Raw genomic sequence first — 17,484 nt, 5'->3', positions numbered from 1 at the left:
GGGAACGCACAGCACCAGACACTTCCAGCTGTTGTGAGGCCGGTTAGCTCGTGTAGTCTGGCCTTGTTTACTTATATATCTGTCTTTTCATTTGTGTGTCTGTGCAGGCATTCCTCAGGCCAGTGGGACTGGCACTCTGCAGATCCTGCTGCGCGACATTAACGATAACGCTCCTCAGGTGTTCCCTCACGAGGTCGAGATGTGCGAGAAACCCGAAAACAACGGCATCAACATCACAGCTCTGGATGGAGACCTGAACCCCAACGCCGGACCCTTCGCCTTCGAGCTGCCTGCTCGACCCAGTGACATCAGGAGGAACTGGACGCTTACACGCCTCAACGGTGAGAAACACACACACACACACACCATAAACTATTTGAAGCATAAATAGATATATAAATTATTGTATAATTATTTATTTTAAAATATAAATAATATATGAAAAAATATTTAGAAACATAGAAATAAAAAACAATAATGTTAATATTAAAAACAGAAATTATTACTATTTTATTAATATTATTATTAATAATAATAATAATAATAATAATAATAATAAAAGCATCAGTGTTTCTACATAATACACATACAGTAGGTTTAAACATTGTGTGTATAATGCACAGGAAAATAATAGAATAATAATAGAATTTAAGAAATAAATAATAAATATTTTTTTTAAATTGTAGCAAACAATATTTTTAAAAGTCCTTGGAGTAGAATATAATAATAACAATAATAAGAAGAAAGAAAGAAAGAAAATAAAAATATTTCAAGGATGTAAATTTTACTCAGCACTTAAAATGGTCTAGTTTCTCAGTTTCAATCGTCTCATCAGAAGGTGAGGTGTTTGCGAGAGCAGCACTCCATTCATTATGAAATATGATGTGAATGCTGCAGTGTGGGGTTTTTTCTTTTTTTTTGGAAAGCTGCTCTCAGCCTAACGAGGACAGATGGCCCGAGTGGAGAACAGAACACAGAGACAGACGCTCGCTGCCACACAAGAGAACAGACTGGACAAATACTAATTCAGAAGCTGGTCAAAGAGCACAAAGCTCTTTCCTTTTCCCCGTGACTTCTCTGTGTAGTGTCTAAAAAACAGATTTTACTGATTTCCCATCAAACGCTGACATTTCTGCAGCCTCGAGTGCGGCAAAGGATTTAGATTTGCAGCTTATTAATCCACCGAATATCTCCCAATAATGCAGCTCAGGGATAAAACAGCTTGGCGTCTAATCCGCCTGCCCTGATCCTTTACACGACACATGTATTCCTCCACATTCAGGGCTTTCTGCATAGACACAAACCCCTCAGTCTGATTCTGTCTAATTACTCATCAGTTACTCTATCAGATGTGTGATTAATTAAAGCACCATGACTTCCTGTAGGAAGTTAATGGATGGAAATGGGTTGGTTCATTTATTTCTTTATTGCGTATAAAGCAGCTGTCACTCAGTAAAAAATAGCCAGATATGTAAATATACAGTATATATAATGACAGGGAGAGAGAGAGAGAGAGAGAGAGAGAGAGATAGAGACAGAGAGAGACAGAGAGCTATGCTATGCATTTGTTGTGGTAATTTTTAGGGTTTTTGGGGGTGATTTTTTTGGTGGTGTTGTTAGTTTGTTTCTGTAATAAGTTTGTAATAGGTTATACTTTCTTTTTTTATGCTTGTTTGTTTGTTTTCATAAAAGTTTAAAGTTTTTAAAAGTTTTTTTTGTTTGTTTGTTTTCAAAATCACATTGTTAAATTGATGATTTTTTTGGTTTTGGTTTGTTTGATTTCATAATCAACTTATTAAAAGTTTGTTTTTGTTTGTTTTCATAATCAAGTTATTAAAAGTATGTTTTTGTTTTCATAACAAGATATGTTTTTTTGTTTGTTTTTCACAATAGGCTTGTTATAAAAAGTTTTTTTGTTTTGTTTTGTTTTCGTATTAAGCTTGTAATAAGGTCTGGGTTTTTTGTTTGTTTGTTTGTTTTCATAAAAGTTAAAAGTTTTTAAAAGTTTGTTTTGTTTGTTTGTTTTCAAAATCACATTGTTAAATTGATGATTTTTTGGTTTTTGTTTGTTTGTTTTCATAATCAACTTATTAAAAGTATGTTTTTCTTTTTGCTTGTTTTCTTAATCAAGTTATTAAAAGTATGTTTTTGTTTGTTTTCATAACAAGATATGTTTTTGTTTGTTTTTCACAATAGGCTTGTTATAAAAAAATTTTTGTTTTGTTTTGTTTTCGTATTAAGCTTGTAATAATTTGTTTGTTTGTTTGTTTGTTTGTATTCATAATAAGCTTATTTTAGTAAGTTTTCTGTATCATGCTTTGTTTTCATAATAGACTTGGAAAAATATTTATTTATTTATTTATTTTTTTTATATTTTCTTTCATAGGGACTTCTACCACAGACACTTCACATTATCTAATAGTAATAACAAAAAAATATTATTTAAGAGTCAGAAACATACATATGTAATGCTTATATGTTTACTTAACCATTATAGGAGTCTCAGTGTCAGTGCTTTGTAACAAAAATGTTGTAACAAGTTGATGATGTAGACAAGATATTATTATTATTATTATTTTTATTATTATTATTATTGTCCTCAGCTCACACACTGGCCAGTCTGAAGTCTCTTGTGTCACTTGTTTTGTGTGTCCAGTGTCCTGAATAATGATTTGCCTGGTTGATAAATGACTCTCCCTGGTTTCAGGTGACCACGCCCAGCTGAGCCTGAAGATCGGCTTCCTGGAGAGAGGCATCTACGAAATCCCCATCTCCATCACTGACTCAGGCAACCTACCCATGTCCAACACGTCTTACCTGCGTGTGAAGGTGTGTAAGTGTGATCAGAACGGAGACTGCACGGATCAGGAGTACCTAGCGGCCGCCGGACTGGGCACGGGAGCCATCATCGCCATCTTGCTCTGCATCATCATCCTCCTCAGTGAGTAGAAAGACACAACACAGAGATCTAGCATACAGTGGATGACTTGAATGTTACTACATGCTTTATGGCCAACGTCACCTCATCTTGCTTTACTAATATAAGTTTTTTTGTTTGTTTTGTTGTTTGCTTTTACTGTAAACTGCAACAACAAACAACAAAGGCCTGTATTTGCAAACTGGAAAATGATTGGCTCTGGTATTTTATTATGTAATAATACAGTACTTGTAAGTTTTGTAATAAATACTTGTTTTTCCTCTGGAAAAAAAACTCTGCATTTATTATAATATAATAAATGCATAAAATATTTACAATAGATAATCAGACAAATAATAGTCTTATAACAAACCCAGTTAAAAAATATTTATACTTTTTTGTTAATAAACAAAACAATACGTAATAGTGAATGTGGAATTCCTGGCTTTCACTTTCCTCTTTATCTGAGGATTTTACTTGTTTACTTTCTGTTTAATGTAAATCTAATCCACTGAAACTTTAGTGGAATGTAAACATCGAAAAGCCAAGAAGGCATTGTTTATGCGAATCTAAACACTGACAGTATTATATTATATTACTGCTTAAGCCTTTATTCAAACCTGCTCATATATGTTTACAAAACATTTAATCAAATCTCTCTCTTTTCATCTCTCTCTCTTTTCCTCTCTCTCTCTCTTTCTCTCTCTCTCTCTCTGTCTGTCTCTATCTCTCCCTTTACCCCCCTCTCTCTGTCTGTATCTCTCTGTCTGTCTGTCTGTCTCTCTCTCTCTCTCTCTCTCTCTCTCACTAGTCCTGGTCCTGTTGTTTGTGATGTGGATGAAGAGGAAGGATAAAGAGCGTCAGGCCAAACAGTTGCTGATCGACCCTGAGGATGACGTCCGAGACAACATCCTTAAGTATGATGAGGAAGGAGGTGGAGAGGAGGACCAGGTACACACACACACACACACACACACACACTTCAATCAATCCAACCAATCAATCTTCTTTTTTTAAAACAACAAACTTACATCCGAGCTTCATTCACAGTGGAAGCACAAAAACACACACACAAAGTAAGCAGATAAAAGAGAGCAGTGGCAAACACTACAAGATTTCCTACTGTTTGAATGAATTTAGTGGTTGTATATTTTCTGAGGTATAGAGAGAAACTACAGGTGTGTGTGTGTGTGTCTGTGTGTGTGTGTTGGTGTTTATGTGTGTTTGTGTGTGTGCTAGAGCAAAAGCAGAGAAGTAATTAAAGAAATAATAACATTTGCAGTGCCTGTCAGAGACAGCAGTGCATTACATCTTACGCTCCTCTCTCTCTCTCTCTCTCTCTCTCTCTCTGTCTCACCTTTCTGTCCTGCTGAGAGGGGGAGTGAAGAATAAAAGGTTTTAAAATATGGCATGATTTTGAACATGCAGCACACTTAAAATGATAATAGAATTATAAATAATTTAATAAATAATTTTAAAGCCACGTTGAAAATGATTTTATAATGAATGGATCAGTGGTTTAAAGGATGAGGGGATTCAGGGTTTTAGTTGGATGGATGGATGGATGGATGGATGGATGGATATATGGATGGATAGATACATAGTTGTCAGGATGGATGGATGGATGGATGGCTGAATAGATTTGTTAATAGATGCTGTGATGGATGGAAAGATACATAGATGTCAGAATAGATAGAGGACGATTAAGTAGATTGATAAATAGATGCTGTGATGGATGGAGTGATGGATGCTGCGATCGATTGATGGATAGACTTGTAGTTGAATAGATAGATGGATGGATGGACAGATGGAAGGATGGGTACTGTAAATGGTGGAATGATCTCTAGTAAAAAGCAGGAGTTAACTCCAGATTTGAGATTGGATGGATAGATAGGTGGATATTTGGAGGTCTGGTTGGATAGATGGATGAATGGATGTATGGAGGGATGGATAGATGAACAGCTTTTGGATTGTGCCAAAGCACAGTTCCTAAACTGGAACTGTGTGTGAGAGTGAAGTGGAATGAACACCCGGTATCTCGAGATATCTGACATCCAGAGCAGCTTAGTTCCTAATCCGGTGCTGGCTGGTGCAGGACTGCAGACGTGGGGGTGGGGTTTAGTGCTTAGATTAGAGAAATCAAACCAATAACAAAGGCGGGGGAGTAAGGGGTCAGGAGGTTGGGGTGAACCAAGTGAGGACATGAAATGACAGTGTAGAAAAGTGCTTCTAATAATGATAGTGTTTAATATATACAGTACAGATCCAAGCTTTACAGACTGTGTGTGTGTGTATGTGTGTGTGTGTGTGTGTATGTGTGTGTGTGTGTCTGAGTGTGGACTCGAGCACCAACACCTCCTTTTTTTTGTTCAACATAAAAGCCTCCTGACTTTCAATTTAGCTCCTCTTGTAAAAGCATGCTGAGTCACTGAAAAGCCTGCTGCTCCAGTTCTCTGCTGTCCCACGATGCTTGGGTCCTCAGCAGAACTGGATTAATCCTATCGCCATGGCGATGTTAATGGGATTACAGTGAGTTTATGAAGAGATGGAACTTGGGGCCTGAAGCACAATTAGCCAAGAGAAACTAACTCTATGTGTGTGTGTGTGTGTGTGTTTAGGATTATGATCTGAGTCAGCTGCAGCAGCCGGACACCATGGATCCGGAGTGCGTGAAGCCCGTTGGGATCCGCAGACTGGACGAGAGACCGCTGCACCCCGAGCCTCAGTACCCGGTCAGATCGGCCGCTCCACACCCCGGAGATATCGGAGACTTCATCAATGAGGTAACCCAGCCAGTTCTTTTGCTCAGTAACAAAAAACAGTTAATGAGGACCAGCAAGATGTCCTCACAAGACCAAAACACAAGGTCAGGTATTCCCAACCTTCTGGGGACATCTTGTCAAGATATAAACACACATGCATACACACATTTACAGGTCATATCAGAGATGTTTTTTTTTTTTCTTTTAACAATACACTGAGTACTTACTGTTTCTCACAACATAATCGTTCTGAGGTTTCTTTTTTCCCCTCCACATCGAGTCATTCAACACTCAGAAGCCAGAGGCACTTAGCCATAATTGCAGTCTCTTTATTTAGTTTTTTTTCCCAAGAATCAGAGTTGAGGTTCATAGCAGGGGACTGAGTGTGAGCCAGTCTGTACTCGCACTCTAAAAACAAGAAGGCGGGGGTCAGAACCAGGAAACACATGACTTGGACTGAAAACCAGAAAAAACACAGCTAAGAGCCACAGAAAGAGTCATTACTGCCCATGAGGAAGTACAAGTCTGAGGGATGCAGATCGGCGCATGGGTGCTTGTTAATGAGAAATATAATGTGAGCCAGAGACCTGAGTCAAAAAAGCCACATGACACCATAAACAAGTAGTATGATGTATGTTCACGCTGTTGTTGGTGGCACCGTGGTCAAAATCGGGTGTGTTCAAGAGCTATGGCATAAAAAGTATGAGAAGCTGTCCCTCCAGGATTTCACAGAGGGTATTTTTCTTTTCGTGAAACCAAAAGCAATTGGAAAAAAAGCATTTTGCTGTATTCAAAATTTGCAAATGTAACTTGCTTTTTTTTGTGGAACATTACTTGACCTGGTAAAACTCCAAACACATGATCCTTCTATTAAACTTCTCCCAGTAAAAAACAAACACATTTAATGACTTTCTATGATAGCTGCGCTCATGTTCCACACACGTGACTCTAAGACGGATTCGTCATTTGGACAAAGTTTGCTTCATTTTGTGTTAATTCTGTGATTGCAAAATCCTGGATGAACTGAAAATGAAATCTTTCAAAAAAAAAAAAAAAAAAACAAATCAGAAATTGCTGAGCTGTAAGTTTCCAAAGATACATACTTAATAGATTTTACATTCTGTGTGACCACTTGACCGAATCCATCTCCCCTGCTCATAACTGCACTGTATAATGTTTCTAAACAAGCAGGAAGTACATATACTCAAGCTAATAAGACAGGAGTCTTAATGAGGTCACAGCCATCCATGGCAGGAGTCCAAGTGAGTAAAATGGGCTGTTCTGTCTTTATGGGAAGTGATGGCTTCAAGTCACAAGACAATCATTCTTGAGCTTGTGTATGTAAAAGAGGGCAGAAGGCTCTTTCCTTAGAGTGTGTTCAGGTGAAATAGACTCAGATGTCATGAGTCTTGGTGCAAAAAAAAAAATGACTAGACTAGCTAAAGCAAACCTTTAGCTATTGCTGTGTGGTCTGATAAAGCAGTCAAGAACTGTGTATATTTACTTGAGCAGGCCATTTAACCTGGCCTTTTCAAATGACCAGCCATGATACATGAAGATTCCTTGTAAAAGAAACGATCTCGTCTCGCAACTAAAGCATACTTTTACGATGTTACTTTTGTCTCTGACAGTAACATTAAGTCAAAGTGTGCACCCTATAAAGCCAGCGTGACATTCTATCTTGTCTTTCTGAGAGAATTGAAGCTCATTCTCTTTTATGAGAATAACGGAAGCCGAGCGCTACGGGAGCGGAGTGTATTTATACACCCCTCTCTGCTTTTTACGACTAGTTCAGAGACACGGTTTACATTTACTTTTTCTACACTTGCCTTATTTTACTGGGCTTCTTCCTCTTTTCATTTTTACTACACAACCAAGGATTTTGCAGAGTGCAACCAGCCTTCTTTTAGTGTTCTTCTTACCTTAAACTATATTTTAAGGCACAGAGGGCGACTTTCAATACGTCTTTTAAAGGAGAGTGTCTCTGAGTCAGTGGTGCTCATTTCAATCTCTGCCGTGTTGTTCAGTCTTCACAACCGGACGAACAAATCCACTTTGCTATTTTATTTAAAGAAACTCTCTCTCAAAGCCCTACAGGGACAGTTTGTTTCATTTTCTCCCCTCTCTTCACCGGGCTTGTAGAGACGGCCTCAGCTTGATATATGGGAGCTTATTTATCTTATCCTTCATCTTTGAAGTGCAGAGCACTTTGCTCGAGAACCTCTCTCTCTCTTTCTCTCTCTCTCTCTCTCTCTCTCTCACTCTCTCTCTCTCACTCTCTATCTCTCTCTCTAACTCTAACTCTCTGGCTCTTGTGGCGAGGCAGGGAAGAATGGAGAAATGTCCGCCAGTTGCTACGTCTCGCTGCCGATTTTCTCATTACCTGCCCAGCATGGTGGCTCCTTTCTAATTCCGCTGCTCCTCCCTGATCCGGAGGCCTGGTATGAAAGAAAGAGTGGTCGGGTTTAGTAGATCCACCACCTTGCATAAGTATTCATCCTCCGTGAACTTTTCCACATTTGACATTTTAATGGCACACAATTATGGGACTTCTGATGAGGACTGGGTGGACCAGAATTAATTTAGGGGTATCACACCAAAGGGTGTCAGTAATTATTGTGACACAATCCCAACTTGCTTAATATTTTCTTGCTTAACATTTTAAGATTTTTTACATATAAGTCTGATCTCCAGATACCAAGAAACTACTGGGATTTTTACACACAACAGTCTGTATAGTTTGGATGTTAAGAATGGTTGGTGATAGGACCATGGGGGGTGATGTGGGGTTTGGGGCAATTAAGAGCCCTAATGGGGGATATCCGGATAGTGGACATTTTGGAAAGGTTGTGAAGAAAGAGGTAGAGATGAAAATAACAAGACTGGGTCCAGCTAACAAGATGGCTACTAATCACTCTTTCCAACCGTGGTGAGCAGAAAATCATCTCACAGGTTACAACACGTCATATTTTGAGGCAGATGATGTACGACAGCAGAAGATCATGTCAAGTGCCAAAGAAATCTTATGGATGCAGGAAATCTATGGGTACAGGCTCACACCAACTGTACAACTGTAGATAACATATGAAGAAGATAAACATAGCTACATTTCCGCAAACTAAATGATGAAGCTCCTTTTTATTGCGTTTGTGGATTTTTTTTCGCACCTAGCTTGGCATTTCACCACCAAACCAACAACAACAAAAGAACCAATTAGAGATTGTTTGGTACAAATTCAGCCCTCAGTGGTGGGAGAACACACTGCTCTTGGTCTTTAACAGTACGCTTTCTTACTCCAGGATGATGTTTATTCTCTGTTCTGAAAGCAGACAATGATCTTGGTGGCTTTTCTTTTTGTTAGCCTGATCCTGTACTGGTCACAGTTCACCTCAGATCATTATTAATCCACATGCTGAGATAGATTTGCGTCTCGACCTTTCAGTCTGCAAAGTGGAGGTCAGTTAAAAATGAGCTGAGCAGCATCCCGGAGCACGGACGAGATGCTTGCTTCTGCTTTTTCCAAACAGTTTCAGAACTTGGCTGTTTGCAACAAGCTAATGAGACAATATTAAGACTCGGGAGGTCAGATCACGTAATGTCATGGGATTGATCTGCTATATTGTCCTCCATATTGAGCTGTTTGTTTAGGACTAATGAGTAGATGAGTGTCAGACCTTATTTCAATTCAATTGAAAATCTTTTAGAACTGTACCCTTTAAATGTTATTGAATAATACACACCCTGGCTAACTGGAGCTTCTTCTTTTTTTGGTAGCTTTAGCCACCATGTTTTAATACGGCACATGTCCAGGCAGTAGGATGACGTTTAACGAATTTTACTTTCAAAGTATTACATTTTCTGTAGGTTTTTATTTTTGTCTAGTGATGTTAGTTAAAGGCAAGGTTAAATTCTGCACATGCATTTGTCAAGTGAATAATAAAAGAAAAGTGAATTCAGGATTCGAACCTCATGCCCTTTTTTTTGCTGTAGTTAATACCACCGATTAAAAAAATGGGACATTTGTAACCCGTATTTAACATCCAGTCCACTTAAGTAAATACCAGCTGTAAACAGACTCAGATCCAGACAAAGACGCTTGCACTAAACATGACATGAGAGGGAGTTTAGGAGGAACTGGAGTCTTGACTCGAGTTTTTATGACTCAGATTTAATAAGAAGCGATGACTTCCTGCTCCCTTCCTTCTGTTTGCGATTTCTTACACAAGAAGTAAATCAAATGTTATTATAGGTTACTTACTCTTTTAAAATGAAACAGATATTTAACTGAAGGTCTTCTTCAACAGTATTCTTCTTATTATTATGATGCTATATAATGCAAGGGTTTTTTTTATGATTTTTAATGAATTGTTTTATTCCTTTTTTTACACTACAGCAATTTGTCACTGATAACATTTTTATTTTTTGGTGAATGTCACATTGTTATTGTCACGTACCAAGGTATCGGAAGACGCAAGTTCATTAAGATCAGCAAAACGCTATGAAATATTTAAAATCAATAAACAGGTGATCTACAAACAGGAAATTGAGGAGCAAGCTGAGGCAAAACCAGGAAACAAGGCAAAATCAAGGTCAATACACGTAATACAAAGGCTTGGTAGCAGCAAAGCACAAAGGAAACTGGATGTACACAAGACACACGAGGATTTACTTTGGCAAACTTATCACAAGGCAAACTCAAAACGTGTGTAAGAAAAACAACCAATGACAAGACACGAGTGGAGACAGGACAGAAAAACACAGAAGTGTGTCAGAGCACAGGGGACTGCTACAGTACGTGTGCTGAGTGGCTCGGCTCGCAGTGTCGGGGAGATTTGTATCATTAATGTTGGTAAAAGACTGAAAAATGCAACTCGCCTCAAGTTCTCTGTCCTGAGGACTTTCCTCTGGTGGATAACTTAAAAGTTAAAGCTGTACCTGTTACAAATCTGACACCAAAGTGTCCTGTAAAAAATGCTAAATCATCATTTTCTACCAGAAAACTTAACTATATCAATGATTTAACAAGTGTTTTTTTGTTGTTGTTGTTGTTGTTGTTGTTGTTGTTTTTTATTAGCAGTTGAACAAGTTAACAGTAACAGGTCATAATTACATATATAGCGTTAATATTACATTAGTATTCCTTTACATTTATATACCCTACCTGACCATAGACGAGCTGAATAACTGAAATCTCCTTTTTAATATGTAGATGATTTCCTGCCTCAGTCTTCAAGATGTATCGAAGGCTGTTTTTTTCAGCTATATTTTCAGCTTTGGTTCCATTCTGGTTGCTGCTTAAATGTGCAGCTCATTAAATTCCCCATGACCAGCTCCACTCATATATGAGAACTTTCAGAACTGACCTAAGGTGAAAAAGTCACGAGGACAGAATGAACAGATGCATTATTTAGGTGTAAGTTTTTTTGTTTTGGGCCAAAGTTGTTTATTTTTTTTGTTGTTTTGTCTGCGCAGGGGCTGAAAGCTGCCGACAGTGACCCAACAGCTCCACCGTACGACTCGCTGCTGGTGTTCGATTATGAGGGCAGCGGTTCGACGGCCGGCTCGCTCAGCTCTATCAGCTCGTCCAGCAGCGGCGGAGACCAGGACTACGATTACCTCAACGACTGGGGACCACGATTCCGCAAACTCGCCGACATGTACGGAGGCTCGGACGAGTGAGACGGAAACGAAAAAACGAGGGAGAAAAAACACACACATGCCTGGCTTTTCTCTACCCACACCCCCATTCTGACTGATGGATGAGGACAGCTTCTGTCAACCGATTTTCCCCCTGAGAACAGACGGATTTAAGCAGAAAACTAAAATGTATTATGAAAAAAAAAAAAAGGGACTTAATTAAAAAAAAAATCGACAAAATAAAAAAAATCCTAGGCTCAGTGTTGTAGTGTAGGAAGATTTATGCTTGTTGAAGGCTCTTGGCACTGAAGATGATCTGGAGATGAGCGGAAGGGGAGATTGGGAAGAGATCATGACGTCACTGTTTTTGGAATGTAGGCAACGATATGCGCTCAGTTACACTGACTTGAATTTTACAGTACAGAAGCACTGGGATTTAACGTGCCTTTTTGTACATTTTTTTTTTTTTTTGGATCTGAAAGATTAGTTTGTAGTATGTTCAAGGCTTTAATGGTACTGACATTTGGAGTGATTTCAAGACAAAAAAAAAAGTGTTAATTTCTGATTTGCTTCATGACGTTTCTTTTTCCTGGTTACCATCCACACAGAAGTTATTTAACAATTGACGAGATCAGTGTACAGTACAGATAAAAATAAAAGTAGATTTTGTTTTCAGTTAAAGTTGAACGTCATGAATGCAGATGGTTGCAGATGAAGGGAGTTTTCAAGAAAAAGTTTTCCTTTTCTTTCTGAAGTGGTATTATATTTTACAAAAAAAAAAAAAAAAAAAAAAGCCAAGGCAGCAGTGGTTTCCTTTCTGCTCTCATTCATGTACACTTCATTTGCCTTAGCCGCCATCTGATGCCCTCAGTTTTTACTCTACTGTAAAAATGTGTGTACATATTTCTTTTTTTTTCCCTTCTTTTACTTTTAATGTAGTCGATAAAGAAGTGCAAAAACAATTTCGATCTTGTAAATGTAAAAAAAGAAAAAGAAAAAAAAAAGCAAATCAGGCTACGCCATTTTTTTTGCATGTTTTTATCTTTTCACAACAATGGAAGCAAAAAATAAAAAAATTTAAAAAATCCGAAATTTATGTACGGAGTGCTAAAAACAATTTCAGCCGATGCAAGATATGTGGAAGGTACGATTTTTTTGTAAGAAAAAAAAAAAACAATAAAAGACAAAAAAATAAAAAATGGTAAAAGAAAGTTACTCCACAAAAGAAGTAATAAAAAAAAGAACAAAAAGAGTAACATTATCAGCACAAGTGTTGAATTTGTACCAAAAAGGGATGAAGGTGATGGTGAGGTTGGAGGGGAGGAAAGGGGGGGTGGAGTTAGGAAAGGGAGGTGGGGGTGTTTGTTGCAGGTTTTAATGATCGACTCAGCTTTAAGAGCGGGAAAGGTTTCTGACACACGCTTTGTGGATAATCTTATGTACTGGAATTTCAATTATTCACCCCCAAACACCTGAATAAAAAGGCTAATTTTGGAGCTAAATGCTGTTTTGTTCGTTGGCGTGGTTTCTGCTTCACATAGCAAACGTCAGACATGAATACTCAAGCTCTGACATTGGTTCCAGACTACTTCAAATTCTAATGAAAAACTTTTTAACCAATCAGCATTGAGAATTCAACAACGCTGTGGTATGCTATAGATTGAATCATTCACATTGCAACAGCACTGGAAGTAAGGGTTTGGTTTGGCCAGAGGATTTCTCGTGCACTCGAGAATTCTCAGTCATCAAGCTGGTCACTATAGGGAATTCTGGGAAAATCTGACTCATTTTTCTCGAACATTTGGTGAAGCTGTGGGGGTCTTTGGTTTGTTGGGGTTCTCAGGGTTAAATTGGTCCAAAGGACTCAGTCTTCATCTTCATTTTATCATTTTGTTCTGTGACTCAGCCCTTCAAATAACTGAAGGTCGTGGAAACTGCTGTTCTTACGGACCTTTTGGTCACAGTGTGTACCACTCGAGGCCACTGACTCATGGGAGGTTTTAGAGGGCTCCTCTTAGATCTGAGCTGAAAATAACAAAAGCAGTCATCAAAAGAGAGCCACAAGTTGTGCTCTGTAAAGCAAATACATTTTCAAAATCACAGTCTATGGCACCTGGGTGCTTCTAGAAAAGAGAGAGAGAGAGAGGAATTAACCGAATGTTTGTCAATGGGGAATTCTGTTCAGCTCATTGGATATATCACATTTGTCCATAAATGAAACATTTCCAACATTTCTCACTGAATGGTTTAAACAGGGTAAAAAAAAAATCTCATACACTATGACCTTCAGTTCATATTCACCAGATCTCTAAAATTCAACACCAGTGGGTGTGAACTTCTTCAATACCACAAATAGCAGAACACCAGATGAAGGAATATCTTTTAAAAGACAGGTTTTCAATTCAGTACAATTTCAATTCAGTTTATTAGTGTAGCAATTTTAACAATGCACATTGTCTCGAAGCAGCTTTACAGAAGTATAGAAACATAGAATCAGAATTATAAAGTTTATAATTAAATTACTATTTATCCCTAACATTTATTCCTATGAGAAGCCTGGGCGACCATGGCAAGGAAAAACTCCTTAAGATGATATGAGGAAGAAACCTTAAGAGGAACCAGGCTCCAAGTTCTCCAAGTTCCAAAGACTTGTAGAATCTAAGCCAAGGTGTATTTCAACTGTTCTGGAGGTGCATCATGACTCACACAACTTATTAACACACTTCATTTTGTTTTTTTCCACTGATGTATTGATTTAGTCAAAGCCTTTTTCCCACCCGCTAGCTAGCTCTTCTAATGACTTTTGGATTTACTAAACACACTTGGAGGAGACCCCAAATTCCAACAGAAAACAATTGGCTACTCAATAAAAAAAGGGGCCAATAAATAATGTACTACTCATATACAGAGAGTGCAAAGATTTTAGTGAGAAAAAAAATTCCAACAAGATTAAGACTTGACAGTGTGGGTGTATTGTACTACAAAGCCAACATCCAAATCATGAACCAAATAATAGTAGTCATAATGTAGTAGAAAAAAAAACTTCATACAAGTTCAGAAACAATACCACAGTGTGATTTTATTTGCTGTCAGGTTCTAAAGGCCAAACTAGTCAAGGGCTAACCATGGTGCTCTATGCATCTTTAGCAATATGCAACAAACACATTTATACATTAATTATTAATATTCTGTTTAGTTCTAAAGGCTTTTGTTTGAAGGTTTTTGGTCATTTGTGTAGGCAGAGCTTGTCAGAATACATAATATAAGAAGAGATTTAGGCTTCCACTTGGGACCAAACACCGGCATTGAAGACATAAATCAGTGGAATAAATCTGTACAGAGAAACTGTATAAAAGTTAAGGTTGTAATAAAATGACACAACACATAATAACACACAATGATATGCAGTCATATTGACATTCAACAGAAGGAAATAAGCTATCCAAGCCTTTCTAAGATAAACAGGATTATTTGCCTTAAAGTGTTTGCATTAATGGTTGAATACACAATTTTACAAAACAGCTAGACTTCTCCCCAGACTGTATCTGCATACGCCTTGAGCTTTGAACAGATTTCCAGATTTCAGCCTCTATTGTTAAATATTTAACAACACCTCCAGTTGTCACTAAGCTTTGTGCACTATTACCATCTACACCGACCACTCATCTTATCCCAGTCCCAATCATAAGCTAAGATTCTTAGTGTACGCACCAAAGGTTCTTCCAATAACCTGTGCTGTTTAATTGGTCCTCTTTCATTTCCATTAGAGGAGAAAGATGTACATTATAAAGACCTTTGTTTTTTAAGAAGAATGACCTTAAAGTTAAAAGGAAGTCTACTCTGCACTCATTTACCAACTTAACCTACTGCAGTAAGTGAAATATTAGCATTGAATTCTCTCATGCATTTAATTTGCTGTCAGCATGCCCGGCTTACGGACCGGTGGCTTTATTCCTTCCTGCTCAAGCTTTTTAAATGATGTCAAGCTGTTAGGTAATCTTTATGCCATTAAGAACTATGTAATTTCTGTGTTTTGCTTGCTGTTTCTGTTGTGAAATGACAACCATATGATACATAACATCCATATATCATACAATTTTTGACTAGCATTGACCAGATGCTAACATTACGCCATGAACCATAGTTATGTCCAAACAAGAAAGCCTTTATTATCAGATATATTACAGTCCCAGAAAAGTCTTCTTCGTATCTTCCAGCTTGTTAGGAAGCTGGGGTCAGAGTGCAGTCTCAGCCATTATATGGTACCCCCGGGGCTAGAGAGGGATCATGGCCTTGCTCAAGGTTCCCGATAATGGCAGCTTAGGGGATCTGGGGCTTATAATCCTGACTTTCTGATTAGTAACCCATAGCCTTAACTACTGAGGCATCACAGCTGGAATGTAGCTCTGTCTTTGGGTGGACTGACCACCAACCGAACTAATTACCCCACAGAGACTACCATTAGACTTAATACACTTTAACAGAAATGCAACCCTGTTCCAAAATACCTGATGTTTTGGGAAGGTGTCAGTAAACCACAGAACCTAAAGAGAAAGGAAACCTACATAGACATGGGTTTATTATACATTTCGAGGGCCTTGAGGAAGCAACTCTAACCCTTTATGCCACAATCAGTATTAAGTACTATTCATATAGACAGTTTGGTTGCACACAGAGGATATAGAAATGAAGGATGAAGATTATAGCACTATTACAGTCTTTTAAATAGACTTCAGCGCATTCCTTTTTAGTTTGGTATTCTTACATACTTGTCCACTTTAAAGTTTGACGTCTGATTTCTCTGTGTAATTTTCTTTTGAAAAGTGGAACTGTGTTTTAAAGGAAACCGGATGTGACCCCTGTATCTCTATAAATATGCCCTAAAGCTGAAGCTAACCGTTTGACCTGATCCAAAATATTCTAAAAGTTTTGGATGTAATGTAATGTGAGACATCCATCTGACATATCAGTCATGTTTATGTTGAAATAACCTCGTACATCCCTAAATAGTAACCGCATGTCATTTCTCGGCTAGTCATGAAAGTACGCAGTACAAGGCTTAACCACAATGTAATGGTCTTTTAGCACTAAAAAGTAAATTTCCATTCTGGATGATTTTCCGACTCCCTCAGCAGTACTCACTCTCCCACGCCACTGTGCAACGGGACGGACTTCCTGTGCTACACATCATAATTTAGCTAAAAGCCAGACAGCGACGGATCGGTCCTGTGCTGATTACACAAAAGAAGGCCTGTATTATGATGTGTGTGTGTCGAGAAATGCAGGACACGGGTACTTCTTTCCTGTCTGCCTGCTCTACTGTTAGTCCATTCATACAGATCGCTGCGAGGCCGAGCTGACAAGCCAGATGGATATAACTCATGAAAGAGCAGACAGCTAATATGCAATAGGCTTTCTGTTATTGATTTCACTCTGGAATCCATTCCAAGGCGTCAGATTAAGGACAAGTGATTTTCTTTACACTGGCTTAGCTCTTGAGAACAGTGGACTGTGGGTCTAGTTGTATATTTATCTTTTCGGTAATGCCACGATGAATCATGTTGGTCGCACAATTGGTTATGAAGGACGTTTAAGGTTTGTGTAAATATATGAAACTCTTTAATATCTTATAACTTGTCTGACTAATGTTGCCTTCAAATCCTCCATGGACGTTCATACGTCAACAAATCTGAACTTACGATACTTGAATACAATATTATGATGTGGGTTTTTTGGTAGAAGCAAATCAATGGGTACAAAATGGTCTAAATTGTCTTACAAAACCAAAACAACACTTAATGTTGTCCATGGCTGCGTACAACACGGAAACACAAGCAAGAAAGAAGAATCAGTAATGTAGAGTTACGATGTTGATTAATCCCAAAAACTTTATTTCTCGGGAAACACTTAATAAATAATCATGCATTAAAGCTTGAATTAATTCTTAAATATGAACTAATGGGTAAAAACATGCAATAATCACAAACTAATGAAAAGCTATCCTTGTGACTAATTACTACATGAGTCTTATGAATTTATGCCTGAATAAAGACCACCTTTGTACATGTTAGTTACAGGTATGTTAATAAATGTATTATCACTCAATCAAACATACTCTGTTAGAAACAATATGAATTAAACTTACAATTGAAATATTTATATAATTTG

General features: G+C 37.9%; 1 protein-coding gene across 1 annotated transcript in view; it reads left to right on the top strand.

Moving 5' to 3' along the window:
- LOC131355945 (cadherin-2-like) overlaps positions 1-12,818 on the top strand; it is a 92,712-nt gene extending 79,894 nt beyond the window's left edge. Inside the window, exons 12-16 of the mRNA XM_058394567.1 lie at positions 108-341; positions 2,708-2,941; positions 3,729-3,868; positions 5,536-5,700; positions 11,152-12,818. Coding sequence (XP_058250550.1) covers positions 108-341; positions 2,708-2,941; positions 3,729-3,868; positions 5,536-5,700; positions 11,152-11,358 — 980 coding nt within the window. The 3' untranslated portion in view covers positions 11,359-12,818. The remainder of the gene's footprint in view (positions 1-107; positions 342-2,707; positions 2,942-3,728; positions 3,869-5,535; positions 5,701-11,151) is intronic.
- Positions 12,819-17,484: the final 4,666 nt, after the last annotated feature.

This window comes from Hemibagrus wyckioides, linkage group LG07 (assembly GCF_019097595.1).
Source record: "Hemibagrus wyckioides isolate EC202008001 linkage group LG07, SWU_Hwy_1.0, whole genome shotgun sequence".
Classification (NCBI taxonomy): Eukaryota; Metazoa; Chordata; class Actinopteri; order Siluriformes; family Bagridae; genus Hemibagrus; species Hemibagrus wyckioides.
Note: the sequence above shows the minus strand (reverse complement) of the source record. Positions and strands in the feature narration are given on the sequence as shown.